General features: G+C 41.6%; 1 protein-coding gene across 1 annotated transcript in view; it reads right to left on the reverse strand.

Annotated features, from left to right (window-relative positions):
* Positions 1–23,283, reverse strand: part of ADGRA3 (adhesion G protein-coupled receptor A3) — a 70,689-nt gene that overhangs the window by 30,923 nt on the left and 16,483 nt on the right. The window contains exons 3-5 of the mRNA XM_075858661.1: positions 6,037–6,108; positions 4,550–4,621; positions 229–300 (exon numbers count right to left, since the gene is read on the reverse strand). Coding sequence (XP_075714776.1) covers positions 229–300; positions 4,550–4,621; positions 6,037–6,108 — 216 coding nt within the window. The remainder of the gene's footprint in view (positions 1–228; positions 301–4,549; positions 4,622–6,036; positions 6,109–23,283) is intronic.

Here is a 23,283-nt window from a genome sequence, read left to right on the forward strand (position 1 = left end):
GCGGACATCGCCGCGAAAATCGGCGTACAGGGAGAGGAAAATCTGCCTCAAAGTTCCAAACGGAATTTTGAGGCAGATATTCCTCCTGCAAAATACTCCGTGTGAACATAGCCTTACTGTAGTTTAACTATAGACCCAACTTTAGGACAGAGGCGGCTTCATAATATTAAGGTTTTTGATCATTTTAGATAACAATATCTGGTGCCCAAATCGCCCCAGGATACTTACAGTGACTTTAAGGCAACCAGGTTAGCAAAAGATTCTTGTGGCATTGAAGAAAATAAATTCCCAGAGAGATTTCTGAAAAAAAAAAAAATTATATATATATATATATATATATATACAGTCACTGTACACACAGTAAATACATGATCAGATTACAGGAATTTACTACAATGAAGGCATCACACTAAGAAAAGTCATCGGATACTCATAGATATAGGGCATTGTGTGTGAATAATACAGCGAATGGAGGGGGGCACATGAAGAACGCCACCTAAAGCCACAACTCACCAATTCATTACCAAGATGAGCGGGCATCTCAGAAACTGGTCATTACACATAGATCTAAAATAAACCTATATACACAATATACAGCTGCACCCGAATAGAAGACTGAGCACTACATGAAAGATGTAAAGGAATAAAATGCCATAATGCCAGCCCCTACACTGCACAAGACGTACACAGCCTAACAGTATGCGGGTATAAAAGCATTATACCTCCCTGCCATACCCAGTGTCTGACCGGTTTAAAAAAAAAAAGGATAATACAAAGGGAAACGTAATCCTACATGGTGCCCATACACATCAACGGGCAAACAGATGGGAAACCCGAGCGGAGGACCCTCTTTATGAAGTCTATATACCCTAATAGGGCTTAAAAGACCGTGGTAGTCAAAGGTTATTCTTTATAAAACAAAAAGTTTTAACATTTTTCAATATAGTTTCTATATCAATTCCGCACGGTTTTTAAGATCTCTGCTTGTAGTTTCTGGAAGTACACGATGAACGTTCCTATTCAGAGGATAAAAATATGTCCATGGTCATGTGATGGAGACACCGCTGCAGGGCTCGTTACACGTGAGCTGGGTCTTGTAACGATCACACGACCAGGACAGACGTTCTCCCTCAAGAAGTAAACAATGAAGATCCCTATTGAAATACAGCAAGCAGAGATCTTAAGGAATTGATACAGACAGTCTATTGGAAAATTTTATAAATAGTGTCATTATACAAACCAGAACACGATTTGTTGAAATCGGAATAATACCAGTAAACAAAAACATAACCTTTTCAGATGTATTGACTATTGTGAACTGCGGTCAGATCAAGGAGATCAATACGGCTCGTCACCAATCCGCCACAGTAGTACTAGATATCAGTCCGGCATCTACTACATCTAATGCTGCATAGAACATGGGATTATCGGCAGTGGCCGCCACAAAAAGCTTTTCAAGGAGGATTGAATACATTTCTGGAAACCCCTCAATCAGCATTTTTCTGGAATGATTTTCCCACATTTGGTAAAACCTTGTTCTCTCGTTAATACTCTTAGGATTACGCAATGTAAATCATTTTACAAAGGCTCGAGCGGAGCAAACGGACTCTGTAAGCAAAGAAAGCAATGCCCTTCTGTATAGTCACAAGTCCTCATTATCTGTTCTTTAACCCCCTAATGACCGGCCTATTTGAGGTCACATGCACATGACCGTATTTGTCATCCCTAATTACGGACCCATTCATTTCTATGGTCTACGGACACCTTTCAGTATTTTTACTGATTGTGCGGAAAAAAATTATAGAACCTGTCCTATTCTGGTCAGTAATTACAGCAAGGACTCTCCCATAGAAGTCTATGGGCGCTTCCGTAAATACGGACGGCTACTGATGTGCATTCGTAAACAGTCCGTATTTATGGAAGAATTGCTAGGCAACATGTTGATATCATTTGCAACCTCCCTCTTTTTGTAAGGATCCGTATTTACGGTCAGTATTTGGGGATAGATGAAAATACCGTTGTGTGCATGGGGGGGGGGGGCCTAAGGTCTTGTTTTTTGCGGGACAAGTATTTTTTAATAGCACGATTTTGGGGTACATATCATTTATGGATTAACTTTTATTAACTTATTTTTCAGGGGAATAGAAAAACACCAGCCATTTCGCCACACTTTTATGCGTCCTAAATTTACGCTGTTTACAGAGTGGTATAAATAATATAACTTTAATCAGCAGGTTGTTACGATTGAGACGGTACCGCATTTATATAGTTTTCTTATGTTTTACACAGTAAAAACCCTTTTTTTTTCAAAATTATTTGTTTTTGTGTCGCCATATTTTAGGAGCCATAGCACTTTTTTTTCCTGCCGATGCAGCTGTATGAGTTTTTTTGTTTTTTTTGTGGGACTTGTCGTTTTTATTGGTATCATTTTACATGTAATAGTTTTATAGGTGGGGCGTTACCAAATGTGTAATTTTTTATACCTCTTTTTTTTTAGTTTTTTTCATAATGAAGCTTTTTGTAAGGGGAAAAGGTGTGTTTTTTGTTTTTTTATTTGGGATTTTTATTTACTTTATTAAAAAATTTTTTTAGTCCCACTAGGGGACTTTACTGTGTGATCATGTGATTGCTTTTTAATACACTGTAATACTTCTGTATTGCAGTGTATTACTGCCTGTCAGTATAAAATGGACAGGCATTTGTAAGGTCATGCCTCTGGCATTTGTGAGGCCCCACGGCTGCCCTAGAAACCACCGAAACCCTGAGATCGCAGGATGCCAGTGGGATGAGAGAGGGAGCCCCCTCCCTCTAAAACCACTTTAATGCCAAGCTCGCTATTGAGCGTGGCATTTGAGGGGACTTAACTAGCGTGATTGATATGGATATCGATCCCACCCACACTAGCAGGTCTGCTACGAGCCCTCAGCTACCTCCCGTAAATGAGAGCAGGGAGATATAGCTGCGCCTGGCGGTATTTATTCAGATGCAGCGCCGTAAAAAGGCTACTGCATCGGAATAAACCCCTTTAGAGGCCGCCGCAAAAACACATATGACCTGTCACTAACGGGTTAATAAACATAAAAAATTTTTTCATCATTAACCCTTTCATGAATTTCGGGCCGGTCTACACTTCACCTTCTGGAATGCTGCTTTGTACATATAAATATGTTGTTACTTATTCCTTACCATATATAAAGATGTCACTTCATGTAGGGAAATGCAGGGAAGACAAAGTCTCGCCTCCACTGCCTACTGACATAAATGTGATCTCACATAAAAAAATTGTACTTTTCATTCACAAGTCTACTAGGAAGGGAACTTGTTGTGGGATGTTAACCTGTTTACAGATGTGAAGAGAGTTGAAGGTTGAAATTATTTTGGCTGTCCCCAATCACTAGATCATCATTACATTAGTGATTTATTTTGCGGTTTGCAGTATTTCATCACTATGGGAAGAGAACACAAAGTCCTCTGCCAGTCCCTCACCTAGCAAAAAGTACAATCAAATCTGACAACCCACGATTGATCATTGGACCCTGGCAAGAGTAATTTGGCCCATTGCTTAGTAAACAACACGGCTTTGGCAACACACTACACTTGGATGGCTGAACAAGTTGATTTAGACCGTTTTCTGCTAACTGTTGGCGCCTCTTCTTAAAGTGAATTATAGACGCCAACCCAAGGCAAATAGACGTCGAGTAGTTGACCTGCGGTGTTTGATTATTTCGGTTGTTGTCGCATGCAGTCCTTGCAGAGTCTCTTATGCCAAATGACAGATCTGCACCCCATCAACAGATGCCCAGACTATGCCACAGATCAAGGTACAGATTGGTTGGCAATTCATCAATTTAACTAATGAAGTGGTCATCCAAAATGACAACCATGGACGACAAGTCATTCAGAAAACAGGCGTCTGAAATCCTTGTATGGCCCACTTTGGAAATGATTCATGACGACATTGGAAAACTCTTGTTTTATTTGCAGTTTTGCCTTGAAGCCTTTAAATAGTATCCAATATGATGAGATTCCTAATAAAACTGTGTGGGGATCAACATATTAAAAATGATTTTCAGCTATGTCTAAGTTATATCGGTTTCTGGTAAAACACCAATAAAGCTGCCATTATTTGCCTTTCAGTACAGTAGGAAAGCTAAAAAGCAATAAGAGAGAAATGAAAGGGGTTGTCTCATCAGACCTTGCGTATCGCTAGGTTATGCATCCAATATCCGATTGGCAGGTGTCACAGCGATAGGACTAGGAAGGCGTCGTTCTACTTGGCCTCCGCTCGGCTTCTTTAAGAAGTCGTATGGGCAGCCATTGACGTTCCAGCAATCGCTGGTGTTCACGGTGGTTGCATCCCGCGGAGCGATCTGCCAGCGATGTCTGAGCAGGCAACCCCTTTAATGCATCTCTACATAACGACAATGATTTGGTATTCAATAACCTAAGAAAGCTGGATAATGGCAGCCATACCCAACTACTTTATTTCACAGAAATATTTTTTTACTACCTATTATTTCTTCATGTTACTTAGATAATATATACTTACAATCTTGTCAGGTTGGGGAGTCCCTTAAACGTGTCTGCATTAAGGCATCCGATCCGATTATTGGCTAGATCTCTAAGAGAAAATAAAGACAATTTATTATAACTTTTGCTTCTTACAGCACTTTTATCAGATGCCACCTCAGTGCATTCTTGTATCATTTCCTAGTACCATTAGATTATGACAATAATACTGGTCGGGTTATTAGAAATTAATATACATATACAATTATTATAGAGGGTTCTGACAGTAGTTATCAGCAAAATATTTCTTCTAACTACTCTCGGCTTGAGCGCGCGTGCACATATGATCAGATGCCGTTTCCCACTCCGGCCTATGTTTCTGCGAATGTCTGACGTCAATTTCACGTCTTTGCGCAAGTGCACGAGTGCCGTCAGTGGGCTGGATTCAACAAATTAGTGATCCTGCACGTGGGGGATGGATGTGCACATAAAACGTAGGTCCTTTAGTTAGAACAGTACCCCCTGAGGAAGCTATACGTGAAACGTGAGTGGAGGGCACGGCGTGGGGTTTAGACCTTGGATCATGCGTAACGGACCCCTCTGAAGTTTATATGCCGTTATCATTTTTTTGCTTTTATGGCATTCTGGGACATTTGAGTGGGAGATCGATAGATTGACTCTGAGTGAGGGATCTGGGGCCTTTATTAGTGTTTTATCAAAATTAGGTAAGGTTTTTCATGAATTCCTACTCATTTCCTTCCACAAACACCCGCCTTCTTTTTTGGAATTATGCCTGATTTACCTCTTAGTGTTAGTTTATTTTACTCTTTATGTGATTTAAATAAAATGTGTTATATTTTATGTACATTTTGGTAGTTTAGTGCTCCTTTTACATATAGGCTTTTACAAGTGTGTTTATAAGGCCGTGTTCACGCGGCTTAACTTGCACGCTAATTCAGACGACTCCTCAGCGTCGGAATCAGAGCTGAAAACGCCTCACTTTTGCCTCCCACTGCTCTCAATGGGATTCAGCGCCGTAGTTCAAATGCGCTGATTTTTCAGCTCGCTGAAAAACTAAATTTAGCGGCGCTAATTAAATTAAAAAAAGAAGCTTTTCTTGGTGTGGATCCCTTACCACAAAATCCAATTAAAAGCAATAGGGCTAGCGGGGGCGTTGCTTTTTGCTCTGAACAGCTTGCATTTGAAAATCTGGAAAACAGGCTGATTTTGGAGGCAGAATCAGCGACTATTTTTTCAGCTCCTAAAAGCCTGTGTGAACATACCCTTAGTTATAATGCACCTGTAATACCCTATAGATAGTCATATATCCATAGAGTACTTCTGTATACCTCCAATATACAAAGGTTTCTTCTGTTGTGTTCTGTGTGACTGCGGCAGAAGGAAATATTGGCGTGCTTCACCCCACACCGTATTACAGGGCAGCCGCACGGACTCTGTGCACACAGTTCAGGGTGGACACCTGTTTATCCATCTTATTGCATTACTTGATACTCAATGATAACTTACAGCCGTTTAAGAGAAGCAAGTCCCCAGAAGGCACCGGGCTCTATTGTGCTGATCAGGTTATTCCGAAGATCTCTGTAAATAGATGGGAATACAGATTAGACAATGGCATTTAGGCCTTATTCACACGAACATGTTAAACATCCATGTGACGGCCGTTGAAACGGCGGCTGCCACACGGACCTATATAACTCAATGTGGCCGTTCACACAGCCGTTGTTTCAAAGGACCGTGTGTAGAGTCCGAGAGAAAATAGGACATGTCCTAGTTTTTCACGCATCCCTCCATAGACTCTAGTCTATGGGGGATCCGAGACATCGCGCCCGGCAGCGCAGAGCATGGATGCAATGGCCGTTTTAAATGGCCGTTTTTTACGTCTGAGATGCGCGGCGCTCGTGTGATTCCGGCCTTACACTGAACATGTAAAATAAAGGGCACAAATACAAGAAGTGTGATCATAATGACAGAACATGTAACAGGACAATTCAGCAGCACCTCAGCTCCGCTATAGATTACGTATGAGCAACATGGGGAATAGAATGGACATTACGAGTGAGTCTTTTCTTTATGGAGCTCTTGGTTATTGTTTAACCTTTTGAATAATATTGGATAATTCATCTATGTAAAATCACAAGTGTAAATGTATAAAAAAATGATGAGAACATCAGGTATAAACATGAGGTGACATCCCAAAAACATCCACAATGGTCTTCACAAATAGAGGCTACTGATGGGATGAGAAAAGGGCGGCTCAGGCCACAGGCTTGGTTCACATTGAGCATTTTCTAAATACAGAATAAAAAAAATAAAAATAAAAAAAAAAGGGAGCATATGTTTTCTAAATACTTGTGCGTTTAAGCTGTAATCCGGTTTTCTATTTAATATTCATAGGTTTACGGCTGAAACCTTTCTGTAAAAGACGTGCAGGTATTTGAATAAAAACATATGCTTTTTAAGATGCGTTTTTTTTTACGCGTTTCAAAAATACAACAAAAAATGCACGGTGTTAGACCTTCCCTCGACTTTCATTGAGCTGTTTGGAAACCAAAGATTCAGAATGATTATTGCCAAAAACGGACAGAAATTGCCTGACTGCAGCTGTAACTAATCAATATGACGGGATCCATCTAAGGGTCCATTCACACGTGGTGGTTGTGATGCGGTTAGAACGGCATCCGAAAACTGCTTACGTTTTTACTTGGATTTAACGCATGATTTTTTAACGCGGCTGCGGTTTCTAAACGCACCTCAACGAGTGAATGGACCCGAAGAGAGTATTTACACAATACAGTTCGGCTGCCTTTTTGAAGAGATTCTGCACAAAACCTTCAAAATACAATGTCCCTATAACCAACCCGAATCATAACGCATCATAAACAAAGATGGAGACTATTAGGACATGTCCGCAACGGTAACTTACTTATAATAGACGTGATCCATGCAATTAACACAAGAGAAAAGGCACAGAGTTATTAGAAAAGCAGAAATGGAATAAAATACGGAACCAGCAAGAGGCAGATTACTATTCATCCCAGCATACAATGTATAATCCAGGCTATAACGTCAGCATGAACTCTTATAGAAATAATACACACATATCCTTATTATATTATAGATTATAAAAAGTAGATATTATTATATGGCATCATTCCCGTAATCCAGCATCCAATAATCCATAAAATGTGATAATCTGCACAAGATTAGAAGCAGGAGACTGAGAAGAGAGCCAATCAGGGAATTCCTCTCAATGCCATCATCTTCTAATCGGTGGGGGACCTATTTAGGGGTCCCCATGTCCCTCAGAATGAGGGTATTGCAGTGCTAGTTGAGCAGTAAGGAGCTGTGTTGCAGTTCCCTGCAGAGCAGGTGGTCGGGAGCGCTGCGGTGCAGAAATGCCAGGGACCTTCGCACCTGTGTTTTTGGGATTGAAGGGAATCCTGGAGGTGGGACCCCCACTGGTTGGAAGATATGGCATATCCTCATTATTATTATTTTTTAAACTGTCCAAACAGAAAACTGTGGTTGCTATGGGCAACAAGGAGAGTTCAGCTTTCTTTTCTTAAAGTGTACCTAACTTTCAATCGGTAACGTGCGTGTACATGGGGAATAACACTATTTCCTGACATGTCTCTTTTGGTAAATACTTGTATTGCCCATAAAGTAACAATTCTAAAACATTTTCTTAGAACTCTGTGTTGCGTCATTCCTCCATTATTCCTCCTAGAAATGTATTAATAAATTGACAACTGGGCGTTAATTTTCCCTTGTCAATGGAATGTGCCTCACGGTCAGCACTGATTGGCCATCGTCAGTCTCTGTAGGGACACACCCCAACTGGGAACACCCAGCTGTCAATTTATTCATACATTTCCAAGAGGAATAACAGAGGAACTGCACAACATAGGGATCTAAGAAAAGATGTTCCAGAATTGTTATTTCATGGGGAATACAATTATTTACTAAACCAGACATGTCAGGAGAGGCGACAGGTCCGCTAGAAAGGAAACCTGCACTGTGAACAGTCATACCGACTAGTCAATGATACAGAATATTTGATAATCCGGCACCTAGAGAGTCCCATTGATGTCAGATTAAAGGAATTTTACTGCGTGATTTACAATGATATACCAGAGTGGGGGATGGTTTACATCTCATATACAGGCTGCTCTGTGAAAGGAATACGAGGGAAATCTGTACAGAGGGATTTGGACACATCCTATATATAGAGGAGCCTCCATGTGGAACATTTGTAGATCCAACAGCAATGGAAGTTCTTTTCTATTTCCATAATGGCCTAAAGCCAGAAACAAAAAATATACAGATGTAATACGGAGCGAAAATGCTGATGTGCCTGTGACTATTACCCGGCAGCAAACAGTTAGTGGCTATGTGGACGTGTGCTCAGCATTCCTTATAGCCAAAAATATCCATCACTGTATAGGAATGTCTGATATATATATATATATATATAGCCCCCGCAGACTGGGGAGACACATGCGAATCATCCATATAGTCCACATGACATGCAAGAATTACCTATACAAACACCCATACTCTGTACAGTGCTTTACTAGAGAACACTAAATATTACAGAGATTCAACATGCTGGGACCCCCACATATCCCTGGAACAAAAGGCCGGGACTCCAAGACTTTCACTGCACCAAGAACCGCAACAGACCGATTCAAGGGAAAGAGACTGCCTCACAGTGCCGCCTCCACCACCACAAAGTCATGGCACACCTAGTGACATGCCAGCACGGTCATTCGTGGAAACAACGCTTTAAAGGGGGGGTGGGGGTCGCAGGTTTTTAGTCCCCGTCACGGCTGATTCAGAGACAGAGAAGGGGGCTTGCTTAGCTGATTAATTGAGCCCCTTCGTCCGTGTAGTCGACAGAGGAGGAGGGGGGAGCTCCTTCCCCCGGAGCCTGTGTTTGCGTGTCACCGCAAAAACGGCAGCTCCGAACATCTGGGTCAACGCGATGGGAACTAAAAACCTGCGATCCTTGCAGGTTCGAAAAATAAATATATTAGAAAGTTCCTTCATTTTAGAAAAGCAAAATAATAGGTTTTTCTTTTAGTCAGAAAAACCCCTTTCAACTTTCTCATACAAATTGGGGGAGATTTATTAAGACGGGCTTTTTTTATATTCCAGTCTTTTTTGAGTATGCACCAAATTTATTAAGAGGTCAACATAAAATCTGTAAAAATGTAATAAAATTAGCAAAAATACAAAATGAAAGGCAGGTGGCCAAGGATAGTAAAACAAATCCCAAAAAATTCTTCAAGTATATAAATGCAAAAAAGCCAAGGTCTGAACATGTAGGACCCCTAGATAATGGTAATGGGGAGTTGGTCACAGGGGATCAAGAGAAGGCAGAGTTACTAAATAGGTTCTTCCGCTCTGTATAAACAATAGAAGAAAGAGCAGCTGATGTAGCCGGTGCCAGTGCTGGTAATATATCAGTTGATATACTGAATTGGATGAATGTAGATATGGTCCAAGCTATATTAAATAAAATAAAAGTGCACAAGGCCCCGGGACCAGATGGGTTACACCCTAGAGTTCTTAAAGAGCTTAGTTCAGTTATTTCTGTCCCCCTTTTCATAATATTCAGAGAATCTCTAGTGACTGGTATAGTGCCAAGGGACTGGCGCAGGGCAAATGTGGTGCCTATTTTCAAAAAGGGCTCTAGGTCTTCCCCGGGTAATTATAGACCAGTAAGCTTAACATCCATCGTGGGGAAAATGTTTGAGGGGCTATTGAGGGACTATATACAGGATTATGTGACAATAAATAGCATTATAAGTGACAGCCAGCACGGTTTTACTAAGGACAGAAGTTGTCAAACCAACCTGATCTGTTTTTATGAAGAGGTGAGCAGAAGTCTAGACAGAGGGGCCGCTGTGGATTTAGTGTTTTTGGACTTTGCTAAGGCATTTGACACTGTCCCCCATAGACGTCTAATGGGTAAATTAAGGACTATAGGTTTAGAAAATATAGTTTGTAATTGGATTGAGAATTGGCTCAAGGACCGTATCCAGAGGGTTGTGGTCAATGATTCCTACTCTGAATGGTCACCGGTTATAAGTGGTGTACCCCAGGGTTCAGTGCTGGGACCACTATTATTCAACTTATTTATTAATGATATAGAGGATGGGGTTAATAGCACTATTTCTATTTTTGCAGATGACACCAAGCTATGTAATATAGTTCAGTCTATGGAAGATGTTCGTGAATTACAGGCAGATTTAAACAAACTAAGTGTTTGGGCGTCCACTTGGCAAATGAAGTTTAATGTAGATAAATGTAAAGTTATGCATCTGGGTACCAACAACCTGCATGCATCATATGTCCTAGGGGGAGCTACACTGGGGGAGTCACTTGTTGAGAAGGATCTGGGTGTACTTGTAAATCATAAACTCAATAACAGCATGCAGTGTCAATCAGCTGCTTCAAAGGCCAGCAGGATATTGTCGTGTATTAAAAGAGGCATGGACTCGCGGGACAGGGATGTAATATTACCACTTTACAAAGCATTAGTGAGACCTCATCTAGAATATGCAGTTCAGTTCTGGGCTCCAGTTCATAGAAAGGATGCCCTGGAGTTGGAAAAAATACAAAGAAGAGCAACGAAGCTAATAAGGGGCATGGAGAATTTAAGTTATGAGGAAAGATTGAAAGAATTAAACCTATTTAGCCTTGAAAAAAAGACGACTAAGGGGGGACATGATTAACTTATATAAATATATTAATGGCACATACAAAAAATATGGTGATATCCTGTTCCATGTAAAACCCCCTCAAAAAACAAGGGGGCACTCCCTCTGTCTGGAAAAAGAAAGGTTCAACCTGCAGAGGCGACAAGTCTACTTTACTGTGAGAACTGTGAATCTATGGAATAGCCTACCGCAGGAGCCGTCACAGCAGGGACAGTAGATGGCTTTAAAAAAGGCTTAGATAATTTCCTAAAACAAAAAAATATTAGCTCCTATGTGTAGAAATTTTTCCTTCCCTTTTCCCTTCCCTTGGTTGAACTTGATGGACATGTGTCTTTTTTCAGCCGTACTAACTATGTAACTATATATTTGGCACAGCTTGGGCTGTCCTAAAGCCAAAAAATGAAATTATTATATTACGCCACTTATTGCGTACATTTCTGGCCTAAACTTTGTCGGACCGCTGTTAGTCACACCTCTTTTACTAAACCCCACCCACTGTTCACAAGTGTTGAGAAAAGCTGTAAATTAAAACGCATCTACGGCATGCACTAGAATTTGCAATTTCGCTGGTGCAAATCAATTGATTCATTCTTGTTGTGTTTTAACACCTTCCCATTTTAAAGATCTCAGTTTGCTGGCAGTGAATGGAAAAATACTGGTTTGCATCCTGAGGCTAGATACAGACACAATTCTAAGGGTATGTTCACACGCGTTGCAAAAAAACATCTGAAAATACGGAGCTGTGTTCAGCCTCTGATTTTCAGGCGTTTTTGAAGCTGAAAATGAAGCTTCTTTTAATTTGGAGCTTCTTTTGAGGCGTTTTTCATAGTGTTCAATGGAAAATCAGCTCCAGCTACTTCTTTTTACGGAGCGTCTTTTTACGCTCCGTTTTTTAAAACAGCGGCGTAAAAAGACGCTCCGTATGAACTACATGCTGTTTTTCCCATTGATTTCAATGGGCAGATGTTTGTAGGCATTCAGCTTCCGTTTTTTCAGTTGTTTTTTGAGGCAAAAACGCCCCGAAATACGCCTGAAAACACTGCGTGTGAACATACCATCAGGCTGGGTTCACACAGAGTTTTTTGCAGGCAGAAAAGGTCTCTCAAAATTCAGTTTGGAATTTTGAGGCAGATTTTGCTCTGCCTGTACGCCGACTTTCACTGCGTCTTTCGCCCGTGGCCATTGAGCGCCGCAAAATACGCTTTCTCTGCCTCCCATTGATGTCAATGGGAGGTCAGAGACGTAAAACGCCCGAAAAACGCCTCCACCTCCCATTGAAATCAATAGAAGGCATTTTCGGCCGTTTTTGGCGCTTTTTCAGATTAAAAAAAACCAGTGTGAGCTGACCCTTAGAATTTTCTATAATGTATCCAGGCCAGAGAATCTTCTGTGATCTAAATAAATCAAACACAAATCCCCCTGTCCTGATGTATCTGCCTGGCGTCCAGGGTGTTTGACTGTGTTCATACACATCTGTGATGTACATTTCGCACACGGCTCTAAAAAAAAACAAAAAAAAAAAAAAAAAAAACAAAAAGCTAGCATTTTTGCAAAGCACTTTTTAAAGTACAGGCGTTTTTGATGCATTTTTGGCGCGTCTTTTGGGCGCGTAATTAGAACTCCCATTAACTATGGGAATTAGGTGCGTTATTGGTGTTTTACATGCCAAGAATTGACCAGAGGCTTCATTTTTTTTTACACAACGCGTTTTTTAAACACGCGTGCAAAAAAAAACAACACACCATATGCAAGCAATGCGTTTTTCCATTGAGGTCAATGGGGAGCTTGAAGCATGTGTTTGACGTGTTTTTCGTCGTGTAAACGCTGCAAAAAAATGCAGTCTGAACAAGGCCTTAGCGTATACGGTGGGAAAATTGCCTGATATATATGCTTACGCAACCGTAGACTTTAACAAACAAACATATGCCAAGAGCGTGCCCTTGTTGGGGGGGGGGGGGGGGCTTTATACCTATATCTGCTTATTGGGTGCAAAAAGAAAATACAATATTCATGTGTCTGTCAGACGAAAATGGCCACAACATACCATAGCCATTGTGATCTGTATTCTGGTCATCATTTTGGTCAATATTCCCACTTTACAAATAGCAGGAACTTCTAAATATTGGACTCATTCTGCCATTTCTATAATAAAATTATAAAGAAACTTCCTCGGATTCATAGAAATAGGACACGTCATGACGGAGCAGCACAGAACATGGGGTAGAGAAGAAGCCATATTAGAAGCGCTGTATAGAAGAGAACGCGCAGCCGCAGACCCAGGACAGAATCTCCGAGCTGCGGGAATACTTTTCTAGTCCATTCAATCTCTTCCAACCCAAAAAAAGTCACTTTCAATTGTTTGTATTTATGACCGTACTAATAAAAAAAAAATAATAATAAAGCAGGCGGGTGAAGAGAGAAAAACAAGAACGCTCCGGGTGGTACATTGGTATCCGATCCACAGAAAAAGCAGCACGTCTTGTAAAATGTATTGAGTGTTCTTGGACTTTTCCCCCCAGAGAGTCAATTTCCTGCAGAATAAAACACATCAGAAACCACAAGCTCCCCCTCCCCCAACACGCAGCGTCCACTTGAAGCTGCGAACACAAGCACGCGAGTCATAGTCCCACAACACTTCATAGAAAACACATTTTCAGCCAAAAGAAAGAAAAAAAACAACTTGGCAGACTGATGTATTCTGGGCTATGTAGTCGGTGTGTAATGGGTTACAGTCTACAGACACTTGCTAAAGGGATTTTCCCAGAATCAATTATCCCAAATCCACAGGATAGGTGATATTTTTCTGAATGCTGGGGGCCCCACCGATCGTGAGAACAAGGATTTTGAACCCCTAGATATTCCTCATTGCACTCCCCGCAGTGAGGAGGATCTTAAATGGAGCAGTGGTCGAGCCTGCGCCCTCCGCTCCAAAGTCTATGAGAATGACGGAAACAGCCGAGCGCTGTACTTGCCCGTTTCCGTCATTCACATAGACTGACACATGCTTGACCACTGCTCCATCCAATGTCCTCCTCGCTGTGGTTGAGCAGTGAGAAGAAACAGGGGTGTTTGAGACCCCCGTTCTCACGATCAGTGGGGCTCCCAGCAGTGGGGCCCACAGCGATCAGAAAATGATCACCTATCCTGTGGTTAGTTGATAATTAAGGATTCTGAGAAAACCCCTTTGAGTACCCTGTGCTACTATGGGAAACATTCTGCCACCCTATAGATCTCTGTGGCACGCTCTTGCAGTTTAAGGGGTATTCAGACCACAGACCAGAACGCTCAGGTGTTTCCATAACTCCTATAGACTACAGTAGAGATAGCCATTGGTCGCTGTATCTTGCCAAACAAGGGGGGGGGGGGGGGGTGCAGGGAACCTATTAACCTGATCTCAGGGTTAGGACCCCGGTCAGATGTTTTTTGCATATCCTGCGGCACATGTCCAGTCCACTATCAAGGCTGTCCCAGTTGGTGAATTCCTCAGGATGAGGCGAATCTGTTCGTCAGAGACTAAATTTGAACATCAGTCTAGGGATTTAAAGGATAGATTCCTGGAAAGAGGATATAGCCGTAAATGTATTGAACGTGGCTATAGACGTGCTAAGGACACGGAACGCAAATCCCTATTACATCCACCAGGCAGGAAATCCTCTGACAAACATCTTACTAGATTTATATCGACGTTTAACAACCAGTGGCAGTCAATGCAAACCATGTAGAAGCATTGGCCCATATTACAGACTGAACCCACTCTTGCACTAACTTTGTCAAAAACCCCACTAATGACAGCAAGGAGACGTAGAAATATTGGTGATTTTTTGGTTAAAGGTCACTACGTAGCCAAATAAAAGAATCCTCTCTCCTCAAGGGGCCCTACCTGGGGGTGCTATACCTGTGGTGAGTGTGTAGCATGTGCAAATATCAAACGGACACCACTTTCAAATCATTGAGTAATGGGCGGGAATACAAAACACTGCAGTACATATCCTGTAGTACCACGTTTGTGATTTATTACGCAACTTGTGGTTGCTCTAAAGTGTATGTAGGCCTGACATCCCGACAACTGCGAATTAGAATCAGAGAGCATGTGCGGGATATCATAACGGCAAAGGAGGGGAGAGATCGAACCCTGGTTAAAACGATCCCAAAACACTTCAAACTATCATGGATGTGACTCCAAAACTTTCAAAGCATGGGGGATTGATAGAGTTCACTGTGGAGTCAGAGGAGGAGATGCGAGGAAATTATTGGCTCAGAAAGAGTCCCAGTGGATTGTAATTCTTGGCACCATGGTTCCTAATGGCCTCAATGAAAAATTGAGTTTTGCGTCATTCTTATAATTCTTCTGCACATTTTTACATTATGTCTGTATTAATTCAGGTTTGTGTTCAGATTTTTTTTTTAGTTATTCCTGTATTGTCCTATTGAGTTGATGGCGTGGGGTGCTGCGTTTCCAAAGCATGTTCTTCTATTCATCGTAAAAACTTTATTCGATCTATGGACTCATTGGCAGCAAGTTTCTAGGAATACTTTTGTATGTTATTAACCCCTTAGTGTCTAAGCCTGTTTTGGCCTTCAGGACCAGCCCCATTTTTGCAAATCTGACATGTGTCACTTTATGTGGTAATAACTCCAGAATGCTTTTACCTATCCAAGCGATTCTGGGATTGCTTTCTCGTGACATGTTGTACTTTATGATACTGAAAAATTATTGTCATTAAATTCAATATTTATTTGTAAGAAACGCCAAGATTTAGAGAAAATTAGCAAAAATTAGCATTTTTCTAAATTTTAATGTATTTACTTGTAAAACAGATAGTAATACCACACAAAATACATACTAGTTTATATTTCCCATATGTCTACTTTATGTTTGCGTCGTTTTTTGAACATTCTACTATTTTTCTAGGACGTTACAACGCTTAGAACTTTAGCAGCAATTTCTCATATTTTCAAGAAAATTTCAAAAGGCTATTTTTTCAGGGACCAGTTCAGTTCTGAAATGGCTTTGAGGGCCTTATATATTAGAAATTCACCATAAATCACCCCATTTTGAAAACTGCACCCCTCAAAGTATTCAAAACCACTTTCAGAAAGTATTTTAGCCCTTTAGGCGTTTCACAGGAATTAAAGCAAAGTAGAGGTGAAATTTACAAATTTCATTTTTTTTCTTAAAAAATTCATTTGTAATAAATTTTTTCTGTACCACAGAAGGTTTTACCCAAGAAATGCAACTCAATATTTATTGCCCAGATTCTGCAGTTTTTAGAAATACCCCACATGTGGCCCTAGCGCGGTCATGGACTGAAACACAGGCCTCAGAAGCAAAGGAGCACCTAGTGGATTTTGGGCCTCTATTTTATTAGAATATATTTTAGGTACCATGTCAGGTGTGAGGAGGCCTTGTGCTGCCAAAACAGTGGAAACACCCCAAAAGTGACCCCATTTTGGAAACTATACCCCTCAAGGAATTTATCTATGGGTATAGTTAGCATTTTGAACCCACAGTTTTTTTGCTAAATTTATTTGAATTAGTATGTGAAGGTGAAAATCTACTTTTTTTGTGAAAAAATTAGGAAATTTTAAATTTTTACAAGGAATAAAGTAGAAAAAACACCCCAACATATGTAAAGCAATGTCTTCCGATTATAGCAATACCCCATATGTGGTAATAAATTGCTGTTTGGACCCACAGCAGGCCTCAGAAGAGAAGGAGCACCATTTGGATTTTGGATTTCTGATTTTGCTGGAATAGTTTTCAGTGCCGTGTCGCGTTTGCAACGCCCTGGAGGGATGAAAACAGTGGAAAGCCCCCAATAGTGACCCCATTTTGGAAACTATACCCCTCAAGGAATTTATCTATGGGTATAGTTAGCATTTTGAACCCACAGTTTTTTTGCTAAATTTATTTGAATTAGTATGTGAAGATGAAAATCTACTTTTTTTCTGAAAAAAGGTAGCCATTTTTAATTTTTACAAGGAATAAAGGAGAAAAAGCACCCCAACATTTGTAAAACAATTTCTCCTGATTACGTAAATACCCCATATGTGGTAATAAACTACTGTTTGGACCCACACCGCGGCATAGAAGGGAAGGAGCGCTATTTGGCTTTTCGAGCTCAAATTTAGCTGGAATGTTTTTTTGGTGTCATGTCGAATTTGCAAAGCCCCTGAGAGGCCAAAACAGTGGAAGCCCCCCAAAAGTGACCCCATTTGGGAAACTACACCACTTAAGGAATCTATCTAGGGGTATAGTGAGCATTTAGGCCCCACACGTCTTTTGCAGAATTTATTAGAATTAGGCCGTGAAAATTAATATCAACATTATTTCCACTAAAATGTTGAATTTTTTCAATTTCACAAAGGATAAACGAGAAAATGCACCCCAACGTTTGTAAAGCAATTTCTCCCGAGTACGGCAATACCCCACAGTTGGTCATAAATGTTTTTTCATTAGAAAGTAATTAACCCTTTACGAACTGATTCATGTTTTGCTTTTTCGTTTTTCCTCCCCGCTTTCCAAGAGCCACTACTTTTTTATTTTTCTGTCAATAGAGCGGTGTGGGGGCTTATTTTTTGCGGGACGAGCTGTCGTTTTTATTGGTACCATTTTTTGGTACGATGCCATATCGGTGGACATAAACGGCTGTTTGGGCACGCTGTAGGGCTCAGAAGGGAGGGACGCCATTTGGCTTTTGGAGCGCATATTTTGCTTGGTAGTAGCTCTGGCGTTTTGCTGGTATTTCAGTTTATAATGTTGGGGCACATGTAGGATGGGCAGAGTACATCAGGGGCATAATAAGAGGGTATAATAATGGGGTAAATAAATAATAATCCACAGATATGTGGCCAGTGTCGCACTTATAAATGGCGCCCGATCTTATCCGCTTTTGGAACGCTCTGCACATTTTGCAATCGCCATAATCTGGGAGCCGGAACTTTTTTTATTTTTTCACCACCGGAGCCGTGTGAGGGCTTATTTGTTGCGGGACAATCTGTAATTTTCATTGGTACCATTTTGGGGTACATGCGATTTTGTTGATCACTTTTTATTCAATTTTTCGGCAAGCCAGGTGACCAAAAACCATCAATTCTGACAATGATTTTTATTTATTTTTGACGGCGTTTACCCTGGGCTATAAATGACTATTATACTTTATTCTGCGGGTCGGTACGATTACGGCGATACCATATGTATATAGTTTTTTTATGTTTTGCAGCGTTTGCGCAATAAAATAACTTATTTAGAAAATAATGTATTTTCTGTGTCACCGTATTCTGAGAGCCATAACTTTTTTATTTTTCAGTCAAAAAAGCTGTGTAAGGGCTTGTTTTTTGCGGGACGGGTTGTAGTTTGTATCGGTACTATTTTGGCGTACATGCGACTTTTTGATCACTTATTACATATTTTGTGAGGGGTGGTGACCAAAAAAGTGATTCTGGCATTGTTTTTCGTTTATTTTTTTTGCGGCGTTCACTGTGCGGGAAAAATAATATTATAGTTTTATAGTTGGGGTCGTTACGAACGCGGTGATACCAAATATGTGTACTTTTTTTTTACGTGTTCATTTTTTTTCCTATAATGAAAGACTTATTATAGGAAAAAAAGCATTCTTTGTTTATGTCACTTATAACTTTTATTTTTACACTTTTTTTAAAACATTTTTATTCTTTTTTTTACTTTTTTCACTTGTCCCACTAGGGGACACTTAGACTTGCAGCTCTGATCGCTGCTGGAATACATTACACTACACACGTAGTGTAATGCATTTCAACTGTCATTGTGACGTGACAGTCACACTGACAGGAAGCCTACGACGACCACCCTCGGGGTGGTCCTCATAGGCTTCTGTACATGGCAACCCGGAAGCCATTGTCTGGCGTCCGGTTGCCATGGGTACCATCGCCAGCCCCCGTGATTTCACATGGGGGCTGCCGATCGGCGCTAAAGACCTTAATTGTGGCGTTCAAAATCGAGCGCCGCAATTAAGGGGTTAACTGCCGATATCAGCGGCGACAGGCCGCTGATCGGCAACGGGGAGAGCAGGGCTGACACCCTGCACAGTTAACCGCCGCTGCGGTGTAGCGCCGCGCGCCGGTTAACTGTCAAAGCACTGACGTAACTGTACGTCAAGGTGCGCGAACTTACTGCTCACCATGACGTACAGTTACGTCATGGTGCGTTAAGGGGTTAATTTCTTCATTGATCTAACATATTTACGTCATTTTTTTCTCCCTTTATATACAAATAGCCCCCCTCCCTCCCCTCTGCTTGATCTTTTTAATTATATATTTACATATTTCAGTTTATATTTACCTTCACTGTTTTTGGCGTTTTCACATATCAATTATTTTTCTTTATAATCTTTTCTGCTTTCGCTTTCTGACTAAGGAGTCTTACTTGTTTTTTTCACTTCGTCTATACGTGCTTGGAAGTGTGTGTGTGCGCGCATGTGTGTGCATGTGTGTGCGTGCATGTGTGTGCGTGCGTGTGTGCGTGCGTGTGTGCGTGCGTGTGTGCGTGCGTGTGTGTGCGTGCGTGTGTGTGCGTGCGTGTGTGTGCGTGCGTGTGTGTGCGTGCGTGTGTGTGCGTGTGTGTGCGTGCGTGTGTGCGTGTGTGTGCGTGCGTGTGGAGTTGACATTTTTTTCACCTCTCGTTCCCAGCATACCCTCCAAAGCACCCATGCCATTTATGTCACTGCACGGGGGTTATACCCTACTCCCATATTTGTATGTTTTCACATGGCATCTACTTACACTTTCTATTCTACTATTTAGTAGTCATAAATGTAACTCATATTCACTAATACTGTTATTAGGTCTATGACATTGTTAAAGATGCGCATTTTTCACGAGCGATCACATTTTTCGTGTTAGCGTAACACGTTTACAGAAGAAGGGATGAGTCTCTTTTTTTTGGAGGTGTTTTTCCTGGGGAATATCAACTTAGTGTAGCGTAATACTATACTACTACTTATTGCTTACTTTTTTTTGTCTTCCCGTACATTCACGTTCTTTTCCTGGGGGTGCACATGCGCTGAGAATCGATTTGCGGATTTTCCGCCCTGGGCTGTCTTTTGGACGCTCTGCGCCTACTCCGGCTCCCTGGTGACTCGTCCTGGGAGCGATGACCCGGGCGATGATTGGCCATATAACACCACATGCCTCCACACCTCCCACTATTTAAAGTTTCGATCTAAACACACTGCTATCATCCCTTAACAAAGCTACACGCGGAACGCGTGTCGGGGCGCTTCCTTGAGCCATTCGGACTACACTTCCCTTATGGGTAAGGCATTTTGTCTCTGACTTTGTGATGGGACTTTGTGTCGTACATAATTTTTCTTCTGGGGAATTTCATTGATTATTCCCTTTTTTTGTGAACATGTTATTTACCTACTTACCCTGTTCCTATCTACTTCATACCTCCCCTTCCCCCCCGCACTCCCTCTTCTTCACTCTCAGCATTTGACCCAATAACTGAAGAAGAAGTCTCGAGGCTCCTCTCTTCTTCTCGTCCTACTACCTGCCCTAGTGATCCTGTCCCCTCACACCTCCTCCAGTCCCTCTCCCCAGCTGTCACTAGTCACCTCACTAAAATATTTAACCTCTCTCTTTCCTCTGGTATCTTTCCCTCCGCTTTTAAACATGCCATTATAAACCCATTATTGAAAAAACCAACACTTTTCCCATCCAGCGCTGCCAACTACCGACCAGTCTCTATTCTGCCCTTCATCTCCAAACTCTTGGAACGCTTGGTCTACTCTCGCCTTATCCGCTATCTCTCTGCTAACTCCATTCTTGACCCCTTACAATCTGGTTTCCGCACTCTACACTCCACAGAAACTGCCCTTACTAAAGTCTCAACTGATCTCTTGGCGGCTAAATCGGACGGTAAATCCTCTCTCCTGATTCTTTTGGATCTCTCTGCAGCCTTTGACACTGTAGACCACAAACTCCTACTTAACATGCTCCACTCTATTGGCCTCAAGGACGCGGCTCTCTTGGTTTTCCTCCTATCTCTCTGACCGCTCATTCAGTGTGTCATTTGCTGGTTCCACTTCTTCTCCTCTTCCCCTTGCTATCGGGGTTCCTCAGGGATCAGTCCTAGGTCCACTCCTCTTTTCTCTCTACACAGCTCCTATTGGACAAACCATCAGCAGATTTGGCTTCCAGTACCATCTCTACGCTGATGACACCCAATTATATACCTCTTCCCGTGACATCACCCCTGCTCTAATACAGAACACCAGTGATTGTCTGTCCGCTGTCTCTAACATCATGTCCTCTCTCTATCTGAAACTGAATCTTTCTAAAACTGAGCTCCTTGTGTTCCCACCATCTACTAACCTCCCTAAACCTGATGTCTCCATCTCTGTGTGTGGCACTATCATAACTCCTAAGCAGCACGCCCGCTGTCTCGGGGTTATTTTTGACTCAGATCTTTCCTTTACTCCTCACATACAATCACTTTCACGCTCCTATCATTTTCACCTCAAAACCATCTCCAGAATCCGCCCTTTTCTTACTGAGGAAACAGCCAAAACTCTCATTGTTGCTCTGATTCACTCTCGTCTTGACTACTGTAACTCATTACTAGTCGGTCTTCCCCTCACTAAACTCTCCCCTCTCCAATCTATCCTCAATGCAGCAGCCAGGCTCATCTTTATGACCAACCGCTACACCAACGCCTCTAATCTGTGCCAGTCACTGCACTGGTTGCCCATCCGCTTCCGAATAAAATTCAAACTTATTACTCTCACCCACAAAGCTTTCCACAGTGCTGCCCCTCCTTACATCTCCTCCCTCATCTCTGTCTACCACTCTACTTGGGCTCTACGTTCTGCCAACGACCTTAGATTCAAATCCTCCATAATCCGAACCTCCCACTGCCGTCTCCAGGATTTCTCTCGTGCTGCACCCGTCCTCTGGAATGTGCTACCCCAGACAATCAGATTAATTCCCAATATCCACAGTTTTAAACGTGCCCTGAAAACACATCTTTTTAGACAGGCCTATAACATTCCCTAATCTGACTCCTTTCCATGGCCCTCCTTTTAGATTAGTCATCAGAATAAGATTCCCTCACACTCCTTCTCTTCATGTCCGTCATACACGGATACTGGCTGGTGACCGGCTCATGCAGCTTTATGTTACCACCGCATGTGTATAAAAATGGCCGGACCATTGTACAGAACAAACACTGTTACACTTTGTGTCTCCTTTATTTCCTCATAGATTGTAAGCTCTTGCGAGCAGGGTCCTCACTCCCCAGGTTTGAATTGTAAATGAACTTTGTCACTATGTAATGTCTGATATGGTTTGTTTCATGTGCCCTCTAAATTGTAAAGTGCTGCGTAATATGTTGGCGCTATATAAATAAAGATTATTATTATTATTATTATTAAATAGGTACCGGTGTATTTTCATTGTCGTCATCTGGCATTCTCTGCATCCTTACACTTTGTATTCTCCAGAAAAGCGCATGGCACTATTACACTATAAAGTTCTGGACCATACCTGTCCTATGCATTAGTCCCATAAATAGCATACTAACTTCATTGGTCCTATGAGGCTCTCATACAGTCCAATGTCATATTGGATCATCTACAGTTTTTTAATTGTGTATTTTTGTATTGTGTATTGAGACTTTTTCATTTTCATATTATTGATAGTTTACGACTCCATATGTTCTCTGGTTTTGCGTATGTTATTTTGGAGTTTCTATCTCTTTGACATTTCTGGAGGCGGTATGCCATACATAGGAACTATCTAACCCTTGACTTATTGTCCTGTGAGACTAGGTGTTTACCCTGTGGATATACAGTCTGAATACCCCGTTAAAGAGGCTCTGTCACCAGATTTTGAAAACCCCTATCTCCTATTGATTCTGCAGCAGCATCGGCGTTTGCAGGTAAGTCGATGTAGCTACTTACCTGCAAACGCCGATGCTGCTGCAGAATCAATTGTAGCCTCTGGTGCCGATGTGTCCTCGCTCGTCCGACACGATGCAGGACCTGGGGCA

Source organism: Rhinoderma darwinii, chromosome 1 (genome assembly GCF_050947455.1).
Source record: "Rhinoderma darwinii isolate aRhiDar2 chromosome 1, aRhiDar2.hap1, whole genome shotgun sequence".
NCBI classification, from domain to species: Eukaryota; Metazoa; Chordata; class Amphibia; order Anura; family Rhinodermatidae; genus Rhinoderma; species Rhinoderma darwinii.